Here is a 17,815-nt window from a genome sequence, read left to right as displayed (position 1 = left end):
CTTTGCCCTGTTCAACGGTCTTCACCATGGCAGTCTTGGCCTTGTTTAGCGGTGCTTAGCCATGGCGGTCTTTGCCCTGTTCAGCGGTCTTCACCATGGCGGTCTTTGCCCTGTTCAGCGGTCTTCACCATGGCAGTCTTGGCCTTGTTCAGCGGTGCTTTGCCATGGCGGTCTTTGCCCTGTTCAGCGGTCTTCACCATGGTGGTCTTTGCCTTGTTCAGCGGTCTTCACCATGGCAGTCTTGGCCTTGTTCAGCGGTGGTCTCCTGACCAGTAACAATACTTGAGCCCTCCTGGGCTGTGACCCCGGTGGTGGTCTCCTGACCAGTTACGATACTTGAGCCCTCCTGGGCTGTGATTCCGGCGGTGGTCTCCTGACCAGTTACGATACTTGAGCCCTCCTGGGCTATGACTCTGGTGGTGGTCTCCTGACCAGTTACGATACTTGAGCCCTCCTGGGCTGTGACTCCGGCGGTGGTCTCCTGACCAGTAACGATACTTGAGCCCTTCTGGGCTGTGACTCCGGCGGTGGTCTCCTGACCAGTAACGATACTTGGGCCCTCCTGGGCTATGACTCTGGCGGTGGTCTCTGGACCAGTTACGATACTTGAGCCCTCCTGGGCTATAACTCTGGCGGTGGTCTCCTGACCAGTGACGATACTTGAGCCCTCCTGGGCTATGACTCTGGCGGTGGTCTCTGGACCAGTTACGATACTTGAGCCCTCCTGGGCTATGACTCTGGCGGTGGTCTCCTGACCAGTAACAATACTTGGGCCCTCCTGGGCTATGACTCTGGCGCTGGTCTCTGGACCAGTTACGATACTTGAGACCTCCTGGGCTAAAACTCTGGCGGTGGTCTCCTGACCAGTGACGATACTTGAGCCCTCCTGGGCTATGACTCTGGCGGTGGTCTCTGGACCAGTTACGATACTTGAGCCCTCCTGGGCTATGACTCTGGCGGTGGACTACTGACCAGTTACGATACTTGAGCCCTCCTGGGTTATGACTCTGGCGGTGGTCTCCTGACCAGTGACGATACTTGAGCCCTCCTGGGCTATGACTCTGGCGGTGGTCTCCTGACCAGTGACGATACTTGAGCCCTCCTGGGCTATGACTCTGGCGTTGGTCTCCTGACCAGTTACGATACTTGAGCCCTCCTGGGCTGTGACTCCGGCGGTGGTCTCCTGACCAGTAACGATACTTGAGCCCTCCTGGGCTGTGACTCCGGCGGTGGCGGTGGTCTTCTGACCAGTAACGATACTTGAGCCCTCCTGGGCTGTGACTCTGGCGGTGGTCTCCTGACCAGTAACGACGGTGCTGGTGGCTGTGTCTGGACCACCGGAAATGATGTCGCACTTCTCCGCCGTGACACTCACAACAGGTTGGGGAGACTTCCTCGGGACCTTCCCCACCTTCTTTTGAGTTACAGATGACTCACCAATCGCCTTGGATCCCATTTCACTGTTTGTCCCACCAGGAGTCTTGACACGGTCCCGTCGTCCACTCTCCAATTTCGGAGCCTTTACAGGGGGTGGGCTGACAGTGCCTTGGTTCCGGGTCCTACTGCCTGCCCTGGTGGACGGGGCACTCCAAAAACCTGGTACACGCACCACTGGTACTGGAGGCTTTTTGGCTGAGGCGCTACGACGGGACTGATGAATTGGAGGGGGGGGCAAAAAGTTCAATTTGACATGGGGACAGTTTCTGACGTACACTGGGATGGGTAGCTGGAGGGGCTCTGGGAGTGGAGGAAGAGGAGGTGGTTGTAGGAGGTGTCACTTTAGCTGTTTTGGGTGCAGGTGCAGGTACTGGAGGCTGTCGTGAGGTGGATGGATGTTGGGTGAGTGATTACCGGCGTTTGTGTACTTTGGGAGGGGGCGTCACAGACACACTGGGAGAGGACACAGGGGACGTGTAAATGGCAGTGGAGGTGGTGAGTGCAGGTGAGCGGCTTGTGGTGCTGGGTGTCCTGGTGCGAGTCCTAGTGCCTGTAGATGTGGTGCATGCAGGTGTGTGTGTAGACGAGACTGGGAGGGAGGAGGGAGAAGTGGAGGAGGGGGACACAGTGGAGACAGTGGATGTTGCTGTGTCTGTATGGGTCTGATGCTTGTGTGAGTGCCTGTGGTGTGTGTGGTGCCTATGTTTGCTTGAGCTACTTGTGTGTGTTGACTTGTGTGCATGCTGGTCTGTAGGTGTGCTTGGGATGGGCTGGGGTACAGGGGATTGGGTCTGGGTGGAGGAAGTTGGAGGGGGGAGGCTGGACACAGGGACAATGGCTGCCATTAGTGCTGAGGCCAGACATTGCAGGGTTCGCTGAAGGACAGCCTGACCAGAATGAATGCCTTCCAGGAATGCATTACCGTGTTTCAACTCTCGTTCTACACCCTGGATGGCATTCACAATGGTAGACGGCCCAACAGTGAGTGACCTGAGGAGGTCAATGGCCTCCTCACTGAGGGCAGCTGGGGTGACTGGGGCAGGGCCTGAGGTTCCTGGGGTGAAGGTGATGCCCACCCTCCTGGGTGAGCGGGCACGGGGCGAACGCTGAGGGGCTGCAGGGAGGGCGGTGCTGGTAGGGGAGGTGGCGGCTGTACCTGTAGAAGTGGGGCGCACAGATAGTGCCGCCACCATAGGGGAGCTCCCATCGGCAGACGAGTCCATGTCGCTGTTTGGTGATCCTGTGGCCGACGTGAAGCTCCCCTCGCCCTCCGTCCCACTGGTGAATTCAGAGTCTGTGGTGTGGCCCTCCATGGCCATGTGGGATGCAGCTCCCTCGTGCTCCGGTGCCACTGTACCTCCGCCTGTTGATGCTGATGTACAGAAGGACAGGGAGAGCAGAAAAAGTGTGGAGACAGAAGAAAGAGAGTTTTAGTGCATGGCATACCGCTACCGTTGGCAGACAAGACAAACGCAGCAGCCCCCTGCATTACGCCGTGCTCCTGCCCTCTGCACATGCCATTTCTGGGCTATCGCCTACATGGCAATGGTAGAAATCTGCCCACATGGATGGCAATGGGGCAACTATACATCAATTTGCCTCTTTTTTGAGCTGGGGTAGAGTGCCACATGGCCTACATAACGGAGGGGCCTTGCCTACCTAACTCGCCCTGGCCTAGGGACACCCACAGCCCACCACCCCCACCCAGACAGCTCCACTGCACGCAAAGTCCATAGGATGAGGTTGTACTCACCCCCTTGTGTCTGCTGTGATGTCCTTAAGCGCCCATCCAACTCCGGGTAGGCCACTGCCAGGATCCGGAACATCAGGAGGGTCATGGTGCGACGGGCACCCCTCCCACGTTGGGAGCCCATCCCCAGCTGAGCCTCCGCCGTCTTCTTGCTGCAGCGGCGAAGGTCCTCCCATCTCTTCCGGCAGTGGTTGCCCCGTCTCTGGTGGGCCCCCAGGGTCCGGACTTCCTTGGCGATGGCACGCCAAATGTCCCTCTTCTGGTGGGCGCTGACCTACATGACATGCACAAGGAAAGAGGAACAGTCATTACCTACAGCACCGTCGTTGTAATTGGCCCCCTCCCAACTCTATCCCTGTGGCCCATTCAACCCCATGCATGACTGTTCTATGTACTCTGCCCCCTTCCCTCATCCACCCAGCCCTCTCCACCCAGGCCTAGCCCATACAACGTGCTCCCTGTGTACTAACCTGTTGGTCTGGAGGACCATAGAGTAGCGTATATTGGGGGAGGACCCCATCCACAAGTTTCTCCAACTCCTGTGCAGTGAAAGCAGGGGCCCTTTCCCCAGACGCAGCACCCATCGTCGCTTACAGACCGAGGTCACAGCAGCACTAGCAGTGTAGGTCCTCTCCTGTCGAAGGTCAGGTATCTAGTGATTGAAGAGATAGAAAATGGTGGTGACGTCCGCGGCAGTGACGTCCGCGGCGGTGCGCATCATCACCGCCAGCGCACCTGTTCATTGGCTCCTGGGACCCATAGGGTCCAATGTTAACCAATGCAGCATTGCGCCGCGCTCTACGACCGCCTACCACGACGGTGTCCAACGCCAGCGCAGTTACCCCACAATTCCAATGTCCCCGTTTAGAGGTCAGGCTGCCGCCATTTCAGGGGCCCACATGGCTTCAATTACTACTGCGTCACACATACCGAGGCCTACACTCAAAACCTTTCCCGGATGGGTTAATTGTCTGGTGTAGTCTTGTGTGTGACTGTGGATACATACCTGGAGGAATGCTGACAGTTTCTTCGCTGTTGTCCTTCTTAGGCACCGTCAGTTGGGACATATTGGAAGATGGCGGAATCCGCCGGTGTACCGACCGCTGGTGGACCTGTTGACAATGGAAGAGCGACATGTCATCGTGACCTACCGGTTTGACCGTGCCACAATCCAGGAACTATGTACCCAGTTGGAGCCAGACCTGATGTCACCAATCCGCCATCCGACTGGAATCCCCCCTGACGTGCAGGTGCTGTCAGTGCTCCATTTCCTTGCAAGTGGGTCTTTTCAGACAACAGTGGCCATGGCATCAGGGATGTCCCAGCCTATGTTTTCCAACGTGTTGTCCAGAGTGCTGTCTACTCTGCTGAAACACGTAAGGAGATACATCATTTTCCCTGAGGTGGCGGATTTGCCTACAGTGAAAGGTGACTTCTATGCCCTTGGACATATCCCCAACGTCATAGGTGCCATTGATGGAACCCATGTAGCTCTGGTCCCCCCCCCGCAGGAATGAACAGGTGTACAGGAACAAGAAGAGTTATCATTCCATGAATGTCCAGATGGTCTGTTTGGCAGACCAGTACATCTCGCAGGTAAATGCAATGTTCCCTGGCTCAGTGCATGACGCCTACATCCTGCGGAATAGCAGCATCCCTGATATGATGGGTGAACTCCAGAGGCACCGTGTATGGCTATTGGGGGACTCTGGTTACCCCAACCTGTCCTGGCTACTGACCCCAGTGAGGAATCCCAGGACCAGGGCAGAGGAACGGTACAATGAGGCCCATGGGCGGACTAGGAGGGTGATCAAGCGGACCTTCGGCCTCCTGAAGGCCAGGTTCAGGTGCCTCCATATGACAGGTGGGTCACTATTCTACTCACCGAAGAAGGGTGCGACATCATCATCGCCTGCTCCATGCTCCATAACTTGGCATTGCGACGCCAGGTGCCTTTTCTGCAGGAGGATGATCCAGATGATGGTGTTGTTGCAGCGGTTGAGCCTGTGGAGCCTGTGGACAGTGATGAGGATGAAGCTGATGAAGATGAAAACGATAACAGGGAGTCAGTCATACAGCAATATTTTCAATGAGACGCAGGTGAGTACAATTTCATGTTTCACATTATATTACAGTTCACACGTCTACCTCTATCCTGTACCTACATTTCACTCCCTATTTGGTAACTGAGTTGTCCCCTTCCATTTCAGTTTCAGTAGTGTGGTAACCTACGTGTCAACAGCTTGCACCCTTGAAAGGCTTGTGATGTGTGACATTGGTATGTTGACCTTCCAATGGGTAACCTTTTTTAACACTGTAATTGACAATACAAAGTTCACAATCCTTGACTGACTCCAATATTATTGAGGTTTCAAGGGTGTTTATTGAAGTGCATAAAAATGTAGGGGGGTTGTGAAATGGGGAGAGGTCATGGTGGAAGAATGTCCATGGCAGAGTCCAGTCTATTAGTCTCACAGGTACATTGCACATCTGGCCATTGGAAGTGGAGCTGGGGCAGTTCCAAGCTGGACAGGGTAACAAAGTGGGACAGTGGGGGGACAATCAGGGTGGTCTTATTTCCTGGCGGGGGTCTTGCCATCTTGCTCTGTCCTGTTCCTGGATCTCAGGGCCCGCTTTCGTGGTGGTTGTCCTTCTGCAGTGGGGTGCTGGTGTATTGGTCCTGTGGCGGGGCGTCCTGTCCACTAGCGCCGGCGGAGGTGGTGGGCATTTCATCATCCTGGCTAGTGTCAGGGGCCCCTTGGAGTGCCACGGTGTCCCTCAAGGTCTTTTGAATGTCCGTCAGCACCCCTACGATGGTGCCCAGGGCGGAGCCGATGGTCCTGAGCTCCTCCCTGAACCCCAAATACTTCTCCTCCTGCAGATGCAGGGTCTCCTGCAACTTGTCCAGGACCGTTGCCATCGTCCCCTGGGAGTGGTGGTATGCTCCCATGATGGAGGATAGGGCCTTGTTGAGAGTAGGTTCCCTTGGCCTGTCCTCCCTCTGTCGCACAGCAGCCCTCCCAGTTCCCCGGTGTTCCTGTGCCTCCGTCCCCTGGACCGTGTGCCCACTACCACTGCCCCCAGGTCCCTCTTGTTGTTGGGGTGGTGGGTTACCCTGGGTGCCCTGTAGTGGTGGACACACCGCTGATTGACCTGTCCTGGGTAGGGAGGTATGGGCCCGCTGGGTGGGTGCTGTGCTGGGGTTACCAGAGGGTGTAAGTTCGGTGTTGGGCTGTGGCTGGGCAAGGGGAACCGACTGTCCTGAGGCCCACGATGGTCCGGGCTGGTCATCAAGAGCCAGTAGGGCAGAGCTGCTGTCGTCACTGTGAGCCTCTTCTGGGGGTGGTGTGGTGTTGTCTGGACCCTCTGGTGTGGTGACGTTCCTTCGGGTTCCTGCGGGGGTATAAGTACATGATTATTGCATGTGTGTGTTTCATGGTGTGCAATGGTTGGGTGTGCGTGAACCCCAGTGCAGGCATCCCTGTGTGGGGGCTTGTGTGGTGATGTTTGGGGGTGTTGTGGGTATGTGCAGTGGGCATGCTTTAGTGATGGGTGTCCATGATTAGTTGTGTCATGCAGGTCTTGGGGTTGGGATGGGTGGTTGGTGTTATGGGTAGATTAGTGAGGAGTTAGGGTGATAGGGGAGGGTGTGAGGGTGGGGGTGTGTGATAGCATGCAGGTAGGGTGGGGGATATGATAGTGAAGATTTGACTTACCAGTGTCCGTTCCTCCAACGACTCCTGCGAGGCCCTCAGGATGCAGGATGGACAAGACTTGCTCCTCCCATGTTGTTAGTTGTGGGGGAGGAGGTGGGGGTCTGCTGCCAGTCCGCTGTACCGCGATGTGGTGCCTGGATACCGTGGAACGCACCTTCCCCCGTAGGTCGTTCCACCTCTTCCTGATGTCCTCCCTATTTCTTGGGTGCTGTCCCACAGCATTGACCCTGTCCACTATTCTTTGCCATAGCTCCATCTTCCTGGCTATGGATGTGTACTGTACCTGTGAGCCAAATAGCTGTGGCTCTACCCTGATGATTTCCTCAACCATGACCCTGAGCTCCTCCTCGGAGAAGCGGTGGTGTCTTTGGCGTGACATGGGGTGGTGTGTGTGATGTGTGCGGTGGTGTATGTGTTGATGAGTGTGGTGAGTGTAGTGGTATGTGGTGTTTTGTGCGTGGATGTTGTGTGGGTGATGGTGTAGTGTGCCTCTGTGTGATGGTGTTATCTATTCTGTGCTGTCTCTCTCTGGCCTTCGTCTCTAATTTGTGGTCGTAGGGGTTTGTGGGTGATGTGGGTGTGTGTTTTATATTGTGTTGGGTGTGTGGGAGTGGTGTGTGTATGTGTATCAGGTGTGTGTATTTGTAACTGTCCAATGTGGCGTTGTTTTGGAGGTGTGTGTGTATTTTGAGCGCGGTGGTGTGTACCACCAATGGAATACCGCGGTTGAAAGACCGCCGCGTGGATTCGTGGGTCGTAATAGCATGGGCGTGTTTCTGTTGGTGTGGAGGTGGAGGATTTGTTTCCGCATATTTATCGCTGACCTTTGGTGTGGCGTACTTGTGTGGGTGTCTGAATTTTGGCGGAATCCGTGATGTGTGTCATAATAGCTGTGGCAATCTCCCGCCGCCGCCGCGGTGTATTGGCGGTCTTCTGCACGGCGGTAATCGGCTTTTACCGCCAATGTTGTAATGACCCCCTAAATCTTTACATCAAATCAGATCACTTTCACATGGCGACACTTCAAGACGTAATCCCCTTGCTCAAACAACAAGACTACATGTCAACATTAGATCTCAAGGATGCGTACTTCCATATACCCATACATCCTTCACACAGAAAATACTTAAGGTTTGTAATACAAGGAGTACATTACCAATTCAAAGTGTTACCATTCGGGATAACAACAGCACCCAGGGTATTTTACAAAATGCCTTGCAGTAGTAGCAGCCCATATCAGAAGACAGCACATACACATATTCCCGTATCTAGACGATTGGTTAATCAAGACCAACACGCAGGAACAGTGTCTTCAACACACAAAATACGTTATTGAAACCCTTCACAAACTAGGGTTCTCACTAAACTACCAAAAATCACACTTATAGCCGTGTCAAATACAACAATGCTTAGGAGCAACAATCAACACAAAAAAAGGGATTGCCACTTCAAGTCCACAAAGGGTACAAGCATTCCAAAACGTAATAAAAAGCATGCACCCAAACCAAAGATTTCAAGCACAGGGTCAACTTCAAGATCTAGGCCCTCATTCTGACCTTGGCGGTCGGCGGAGAGACGGCGGTCGGACCGCGAACAGACCGGCGGTCAGAAAAATGGCATTCTGACCGCGGCGGTCACCGCCGCGATCGACCGCCACTTCCCCACTCCGACCGCCACGGCGGTCATGACCGCCGGGCTGGAGTTTGCGCACTCCGGCCCGGCGGTCGTCCCAAGACCGCCAACGGTATCATGACCCTGCCTACCGCCGCGGTTTCTGGCGGTCGGGAACCGCCATGCGAACCATGGCGGTAAGCACTATCGGGGCCAGGGAATTCCTTCCCTGGCACTGATAGGGGTCTCCCCCACCCCCCACTACCCACCCGAGTCCTCCCCCCACACCCTCCACCCCCCTGCCACCCCCCAGAGGTGGTACGAACCACCTCCACACCCCCACCCCGACATGCACATACATGCACTCCGACATGCACACACCCCCAACATGCACATATACACACCCCCTACACACACATACACAACGGGGACACATACCCGCACACATACATGCAGACATGCGCACCTGCCGAACAGCACACATTACCCATAGACCCAGCAGCACCCCCCGCCCGCATACACGCACTCACACACCCCCTCTACACACTCACATGCACACCCCCATGCACGCCCACATCACACAACACCCCCCCTCCCCCTCCCCTCACGGACGGTCAACTTACCTTGAGCGTTGGTCCTCCGGGAGGCGACGGGAGCCATGGGGAGGTGACCGCCAACAGAACACCGCCAACAGAAGACCGCCACACAGATATGTGGGTCGTAATTCTGTGGGCGGTGTTCTGCTGGCGTGGCGGTGGAGGTTGACCAGTCTCCACTTTTCCGCCGACCGCCAGTGTGGCTGCTGGCGGTTTCCCGGCGGAACGCTCCCAGCGGTCAGAATGCGCACAGCGGCATACCGCCGCGGTCGGCGGTCTTCACCGCGGCGGTAACTCGGCGGTCTCGCGAAAAGACCGCCAAGGTCAGAATGAGGGCCCTAGTGTTGATAGACCGCCAAACATACACCTCGCTTCAATGGTGGAATCCTATAAATGTAAACCAAGGGCGGCCTTTCCAAGACCCAGTGCCTCAATACGTGATCACAACAGATGCTTCCATGGTAGGGTGGGGAGCACACCTCAACCAACACAGCATCCAGGGACAATGGGACACTCAGCAGAAACAACTTCATATATATCAGTTAGAACTACTAGCAGTGTTTCTAGCGTTGAAAGCATGACAACAATGTATTACCTAAACAAACAGGGAGGGACACACTCAACACAGTTGTGTCTCTTAGCACAAAAGATTTGGCATTGGGCGATTCACAATCGCATTTGCCTGATAGCGCAATAGATACCAGGAATTCAAAACCAATTAGCCGACAATCTCAGTCGGGATCACCAACAGATCCACGAATGGGAAATACATCCCCAGATACTACAAACCTACTTCCAAACCTGGGGAACACCGCAAATAGACCTATTTGCAACAAAAGAAAACGCAAAATGCCAAAAATTTGCATCCAGGTACCCACAGCCTCACTCCAAGGGCAATGCGTTATGGATGAGTTGGTCAGGGATATTTGCTTACGCTTTTCCCCCTCTACCATTCCTTCCGTATGTCATAAACAAATTGAGTCAAAACAAACTCAAACTAATACTAATAGCACCAACCTGGGCACGACAACCTTGGTACACAACACTACTAGACCTGTCAGTAGTGCCTCATATCAAACTACCAAACAGACCAGATCTGTTAACTCAAAACAAACAACAGATCAGACACCCGAATCCAGCATCGCTCAATCTAGCAATCTGGCTCCTGAAGTCTTAGAATTCGGACATCTAGACCTTACACAAGAATGTATGGAGGTCATCAAACAGGCTAGAAAACCTACTACAAGACATTGCTATGCAAATAAATGGAAAAGATTTGTTTATTACTGTCATAATAATCAAATTCAACCATTACACGCATCCTCAAAAAACATTGTAAGCTACTTACTACACTTACGAAAGTCTAAGTTAGCTTTTTCATCCATTAAAATACATCTCACAGCAATTTCGGCCTATCTGCAAATTACACATTCAACTTCACTATTCAGAATCCCAGTCATAAAAAGGATCATTCCACCAAGAACACCACCAGTTCCTTCGTGGAACCTCAATATTGTATTAACACGACTCATGGGCCCACCATTTGAACCCATGCACTCTTGTGAAATACAATACTTAACCTGGAAAGTAGCCTTCCTAATAGCTATCATATCTCTCAGAAGAAAAGTGAAATACAAGCCTTTACCATACAAGAACCCTTTATACAAATACACAAACATAAAGTGGTTCTACGCACAAATCCCAAATTATTGCCAAAAGTCATATCACCGTTCCACTTAAATCAAACAGTGGAACTCCCAGTGTTCTTTCCAGAACCAGACTCTGTAGCTGAAAGAGCATTACATACATTAGACATAAAACGAGCACTAATGTATTACATTGATAGAACCAAACAAATTTGCAAAACAAAACAATTGTTTGTAGCTTTCCAAAAACCTCATGCACGGAATCCAATATCCAAACAAGGCATTGCCAGATGGATAGTTAAGTGTATTCAAACCTGTTATATAAAAGCAAAGAGAGAACTGCCTATTACACCAAGGGCACACTCCACTAGAAAGAAAGGCGCCACCATGGCCTTTCTAGGAAATATACCAATGACAGAAATCTGTAAGGCAGCCACATGGTCTACGCCTCATACATTCACTAAACATTACTGCGTGGATGTGTTAACAACACAACAAGCCACAGTAGGACAAGCAGTATTAAGAACATTATTTCAAACAACTTCAACTCCTACAGGCTAAACCACCGCTTTTGGGGAGATAACTGCTTACTAGTCTATGCACAGCATGTGTATCTGCAGCTATACATGCCATCAAACGGAAAATGTCACTTACCCAGTGTACATCTGTTCGTGGCATGAGACGCTGCAGATGCACATGTGCCCTCCCACCTCCCCGGGAGCCTGTAGCCGTTATAAGTTGATAAAAATAAAACTTGTACATTTGTAAATTTGTAAATATATCACTTTTAGTCACATTATGTACGTACATACTTACTCCATTGCATAGGCACTATTACTATATACACAATTCCTACCTCACCCTCTGCGGGGAAAACAATCTAAGATGGAGTCGACGCCCATGCGCAATGGAGCCGAAAGGGGAGGAGTCCCTCGATCTCGTGACTCGAAAAGACTTCTTCGAAGAAAAACAACTTGTAACACTCCGAGCCCAACACTAGATGGCGGGATATGCACAGCATGTGAATCTGCAGCGTCTCATGCCACGAACAGATGTACACTGGGTAAGTGACATTTTCCATATATATATATATATATATATATATATATATATATATATATACACACACAATTGTAAAATATGGAGCAAAACACTCTATAAGAATAGTAAAGACTTGTGCTGTAAATACAGTTATCATTATTTTAAATGAAACTGGGGAATAAAGGCCTGAACGAGAAGTTAACTGAACGGAGTAAAGACATGCAGGCTAAGGTGCATATTTAAAAGCCCCAAGGCGCAGCGCAGCGTAGCCAGTGACCTGGCTGAGTTGCTCTACTCCACGGAAAAAGGGCAGAAAAGCACCATATCTACAGCGCATTTCCGCTACAACGGGCTGCCTAGTGCTAACACAGGCACCCTTGCACTATTGTGCAAGGATGCGTGCGTCGCAGACAGGATTGTTTCTGTGCAGGAAGGGACACCTTCCTGCACAAAAAAAATCCATAAAGGCTTTGTCCCCTTTCTATGTGTGCTGCACAATGCAGGACACATAGAAAGAGGTAAAAACAAGGAGAAATAATGATATTTCTCATCTTTGCGCCTTCCCTGGGAAGGTGTTACATTTTGATGCATTCCCAGGTTTACAATGCCTTGTAAATCTGGGAATGCGCCAAAATCCATTGATGTTGAATTTTAAAAATCCATTGCAACACCCATGGAACGCCTCCCTGAAGCAATGTTAGTCAATGCAGCAATGTGCTCTGCGTTCCCTTAAACCATATCTACAGGGCCATGAAAAATCATGCAAAGTGGCTTTGCTTGGACTTGAAGATATGGGCCTGCACTTTGAACCACTGATGCGTCGCAAAAAGTGACGCAGCGCAAGGGGCTTGTGAATAAGCCCCTAAAAGTTTGTGGACTATTGTCTGACATTCCTTTTACAATTATGTAATTGGGAAGGGAGTAAAAGGGAATGTGATGTCACAGTGACTTGATAAATTGATGTCATTGTTAATAATTGTATCTGAGAATAACAATTGTATTAATAATTGCTGAAAATACTTGTATTCTTATAAGAACTGCAGAAAAAAACAACATATCTGACTTTGATATTTAAAAAAAGTGGTTAATCTAGTAATAAACAGGAAACAGGTCCTGTTATCACCTCTGTCTCCCACTTGCTCCTTCACCCACTGTGCCATAGCTGCCACACTCTTCTTGTTGGTGACGTCCAGGATGACCGTCTGCAACCTCTGGGAGGTGGCTTCCTTCAGCTGCTCCGCCCCTTTCTGTGTCAGACAAGTCGCAAGCACCCACATCCCGCGCCGGTCGAGTTGCCGAGCCAGTTGGTTCCCAAAGCCAGAGTCGCAGCCGGTGATCAACACATACTTATCTGGGAGATTTGGTATAGTCTGCCTCTCCCGGTACCAGTGGAAGACGAAGTACAGGCCCAGCAGGGCTGCCAGGTACAGCCACATCATTGAGTCTTAGGCTGTGAAGGATGGAGAAGAGAACATTCCGTTAACTGAATGATATAACCAGATCAGGGCAATGCATCTTCACTACAATACATGACTTTATGCAGATCAAATATAAGGCAAAATAGCAGGGGTAAATAATTATTTGCTTAAATTTGCATGTGTACCAGATATGTTCCTCACAGAGCTCAGTTTTATGAAAATGTATGGTGCCCGTGTCCATATTAAAATAAATAGTATTGTATGTCAGAAGTAATTTTTCAATAATCTAGAGCACTTCGTTTTAATATGCTTCAACTTGTTGAGAACAGGAGATTTTCTCAAATTTACATCCCAATTCCATTTCATGAACACATGAGGACAAAACAGATGCATATGAAAATCATGTCTTGGACATTTGCCAGCGAGGGGTTTAACCTTCACACAGAGACACAGCACACATCAATCTCATGGATTACAATACGTATGGTGGATCTTGACAAGACTACCTAATATTTGTTTTATTATTTCTGCAGATTTTCAGTGAAGAAAACCGAAAGCTGGTGCTCCACAAAAAAGATGACAAGCCAAGGTGGTCCCTTTACTCAAGAAGCCATCGTCCAATTCAGATATCTGGGCTAACTACAGACTTATTTCCCTTCTCCAGCCACTTCCAAAATTCCTGAATCCTTTGTCAATTCTCAGCTCGTCATCCATCTGGAGATGTAACCATGTTCTACTTGACTATCACAGGTCTGACAGACCTTCATGCTGGACTAAGACGGTTCTGATTCGGTGTTGAATGAAATCTTTCCTCAGCCTTTAACATGGACTCCTACCCCATCATATTGAAGCGCATCCTGGAGATGGGAGTGGTAGCCATGGCCTTAACTGGATCTCTTCTTTTCTCTCCAGTCATGCCTAGGCTGTAGTACTTCCCCCGTTTCACTCAACTTTAAACTCATTCTCAGTCTTACATTTTTTCATTTTTATGTCATCCCTCTTGCACCTCGGATTCGTTCTTCTGAAATTAGGTTTTCTTCCTTTTCAGGAGATACGCAGTTCGTCTCAAATTTCAATTTAAGGGCTGTCTTTTGCATTGGATGAGCCACAGTTCCCTGGGCCTCAGCTCTTACAAAAATGAGATTCTGGTTGTCTGCAAATATTCTGCCTTGGACGCTAACTGGTCGCTTTCTGATTTATGATCAGCACAACAACCAGCTACTTTAAGTACATAATCTGGGGGTTCATTTTTGACGCACCTTTTATACTCCAGGATCATATTTCAAAAATATCTTCCACTTGCTTCTTTCTTTTATAAAAAATAACTCAACTCTCTTTTTAGTTGGATTTGCACAAATGATTGTCCAGGCAACATTTAATCTTGGTTTGGCAACTGTAACTTTTTTCTTGTCCACCCCCTTTGTCCAGCTGGTTCAGATTTTTCAAAATTCGGCAGCCCGACCTATTTTGGGTCTTAAAAAACACTCTCATGCCACTTTTCATCTAAAGGTGCCTCACTGGTTACCCTTTGAGAAGTGCTGCCTGTCTAAGTCACTTTGGTGCAGATTTACCATTCTTTCATGCAGTGCAGGAAGATAGCTTGCTGCGCTGAGTTGTGTGAAAAGGAAAGAGCAGAAATGTGCCATATATACAAAGATATCTGCAGTCTTCTAGCACTGGCAAACTTGTGGCTGCCTAGTGCCAACACAGGCACCCTGGCACCATAATGCAAGGTTGCCTGTGTTATGAACAGGATTGTTCTTGTGCAGTGACATGTTCATGTCAAAACAATCCTTAAAGGCATTTTACTCTTTGTATATGTACTGCAGAATCGAGCACGCATACAACGAAGAAGTAACAAGGAGAAATAAAGATATTTCTCCTCATTACGCCTAAGCCAGGGAGGTGCAACATTTTGGTGCAATCCCAGGTTTATAGACCTTCGTAAAACTGGAATTGTGTCAGAAACTATGGGTGGCTCTGTGGGAACGGTCATACTCCACCAATGGAGTGCCTCCCTGCCTCAAAGTACACAAAACTGCTTTGTGTTACTTTGGATTTACTAAACCAGGCAGAGCCAAGCATGGTGACTTTGCGTGGCTTAGTAAATCCCACTAAACGACTTGCGGTGCCTGCCGATGACTAGCGTGACTCAAGGGCAGCACAAGCCATTAGTAAATCTGGTCCTGTGTCTGTTTTTTTGCCTTAAATTGTCCGCTCGTGTAGTATGATCGTGAGGGTCCCCTTAGAAATTAACTATTACTGGAGCATCAGTAACCAGGTTCCAATTAAGCAGGCAATTCCTCACTTCTGCCGAGAGTTTCACCCAGGGACTTTAGCTGCTTTCAGCAACCAGACTCTCCAGGTGAAACTAAACAAATTTGCAGTGTTCAGTGATCTCTTAATTCTGATGGGGCCAGTCAGAATGAGGGCCCCCAGTAGGTGGTGAGGTATTTATTTCATCTGAAAAAACATGATACATGGGGTTCTGAATATAACGGGTATATGCCACAACTATTACAAATTCTGCCTTTCAAAATGGGATATAACTAGAGCCTCTGGAATTATGTGACAGGAGGACCAAATTATGGGCAAGGCTGACTAAATTGTGTGGAGAAAAGTCAAATTATGTGGCATATTGCAGCACATTTTGTGATAGTATTACATCATTATTTTGACACTTTTACACATGTTGACATTGTCAGGCACAGGTTTCACCTCATTAGTAGCAGAATAACATCCAAATACAGTAAAAGGCAACTAAAAGGTCTCTGCTTACCCTTTTCGAAGGGCCTTCCACTGCGCTTAAGTACGTGTCACTGCGTATTTAACTTTTGATCTGTTTGAGCTATAAACATATTTTTTTCATAAAAATTGCAGATTAAGCTGCAGATAATCGATTATGTGGCAAATGTGCCAGATTCATAATTATGCGAAAAACACAGTGGCTGCATAATTCCAGTGTCCCTAGACATAACATATGCATTATGACGCTTTCTGCTCTAAAATCTGCATGTCCCAATATTTACCAGACATTTTCCCTGGGCACATATCGAAAAGCTTGAAATGCTGAAAGGTACCTGTTGAAAACTGCTAGGGTGCAAACCTTAACGCACCACCGGTGATTTCAAGCTCCCTCACAAACATGGATTTGCATAGGAGTTACCATTTTCTAACCAGATTACAATAAGGTCCTAAGAGTATGCAAATGGAACAGAACAAGTACACTATAAAACCAGTTGATAGTTGGCACTGACTGAACAGAAACATACATATCAAGTACACCTTGAAGGTTCTTACACAACACAGATTGCTGGGTGATGTAGAACAATGGCTCAGGATGCAACCTTCTTGCATTTACCGGACTGCGGTGAGTTCAAGGAAATATAACCACAATAGATCTATGTTAAAGAATATTCACCAGCCATCAATTAATTCTGCAACTGAATCTGATATATTAAGCGCCTCATTACATGAAACGGTAGAGGGTCTGCTCCTGAACAGGATTTGCAGGTAACATGCAACTGGAATTGACCATGTCTGTTGCCATCTGACATCCCCTGGCACTATGTGCCCTTATCACTGTCTTCAGTTTGCAGCTACTGAGCACGGTCTGTACCACTGGCTGCCACACACAGCTTCCTACCACTTCCACCCCTCGCTCAGGTTTTCATTTATCAAATGTTCCCAGCAGTGCTGAAAATAAGAGGTATCCAGGTGGACACCAGTTAATTGTGCTGAATCTTGGTCAGCCCCTGCCCCAGTGATATACACTAAATTTGCCCTGGTGTAATTTGGCAAAACTGAGATGGATTCAGCAATTGTCTTTCCATTTGGAGCAGCAACCTAGGGTTGGGGGTTGTGTCATTTTCACCTTTAGCTGAGCCCAACACAAATGCCTCACTTTAAGGGCCATCCACCCTTCTTCTTCTGGATTCTCATCCTGGATGGGAACTACCTGTAGCCTAACACCTAGATCCCAATTCTGTGGATGGAAACAATGACACCTGGCCTGTTATCACTTTACAAATACTTTAAAAAAGCTTTGATTCAGAGGAAGGTTTTTGACTTTCTTCAACCCCTGTATGTAAAAGATATGCATGCACTGTGAGAAATGCAGATGTATCTGTGGGAGTCATTAAACTAATAACCATTTAAGTAGCACTCACTATTTTTTTAATTTTATTTTACAGTGATACTCATCCCAATGTAGGATGTCAGAGGGAATTAAGTCACACACGTGCTACTCAGAGACAATAAATCATACAAGTGTGTAAATAAATGTTCAGGAAAAGTTATATAAAACAATGAGGATTACAAGGTGTAAGAGTCATACATTATCCATGCTGATGGGTGTTGTGTGAAGACTGCTATGTCTTGAGAAAGACAAAGTCAGGATTTAAAATGTTAAAATAGTGGTTGGGGTAGGATTTTATTACTACCTAAAGGAATCAGTGTTAGCAACCTTAGAATAAGGAAAGATCGAGAACACAAAACAATAAGACTTTTAACTTATGCCTTGCAGTTTGCACACAGCTCCTTGATGCTGGCTCAGAGCTCACTGTGCTAAATCAGAAGGCATGCAGTTTATGAACTGGAA

General features: G+C 49.0%; 1 protein-coding gene across 1 annotated transcript in view; it reads right to left on the bottom strand.

Moving 5' to 3' along the window:
* Positions 1–13,233, bottom strand: part of LOC138293823 (retinol dehydrogenase 7-like) — a 114,615-nt gene extending 101,382 nt beyond the window's left edge. Inside the window, exon 1 of the mRNA XM_069233145.1 lies at positions 12,921–13,233. Coding sequence (XP_069089246.1) covers positions 12,921–13,233 — 313 coding nt within the window. The remainder of the gene's footprint in view (positions 1–12,920) is intronic.
* Between the last annotated feature and the right edge of the window lie 4,582 nt (positions 13,234–17,815).

This window comes from Pleurodeles waltl, chromosome 4_2 (genome assembly GCF_031143425.1).
Source record: "Pleurodeles waltl isolate 20211129_DDA chromosome 4_2, aPleWal1.hap1.20221129, whole genome shotgun sequence".
NCBI lineage: Eukaryota > Metazoa > Chordata > Amphibia > Caudata > Salamandridae > Pleurodeles > Pleurodeles waltl.
Note: the sequence above shows the minus strand (reverse complement) of the source record. Positions and strands in the feature narration are given on the sequence as shown.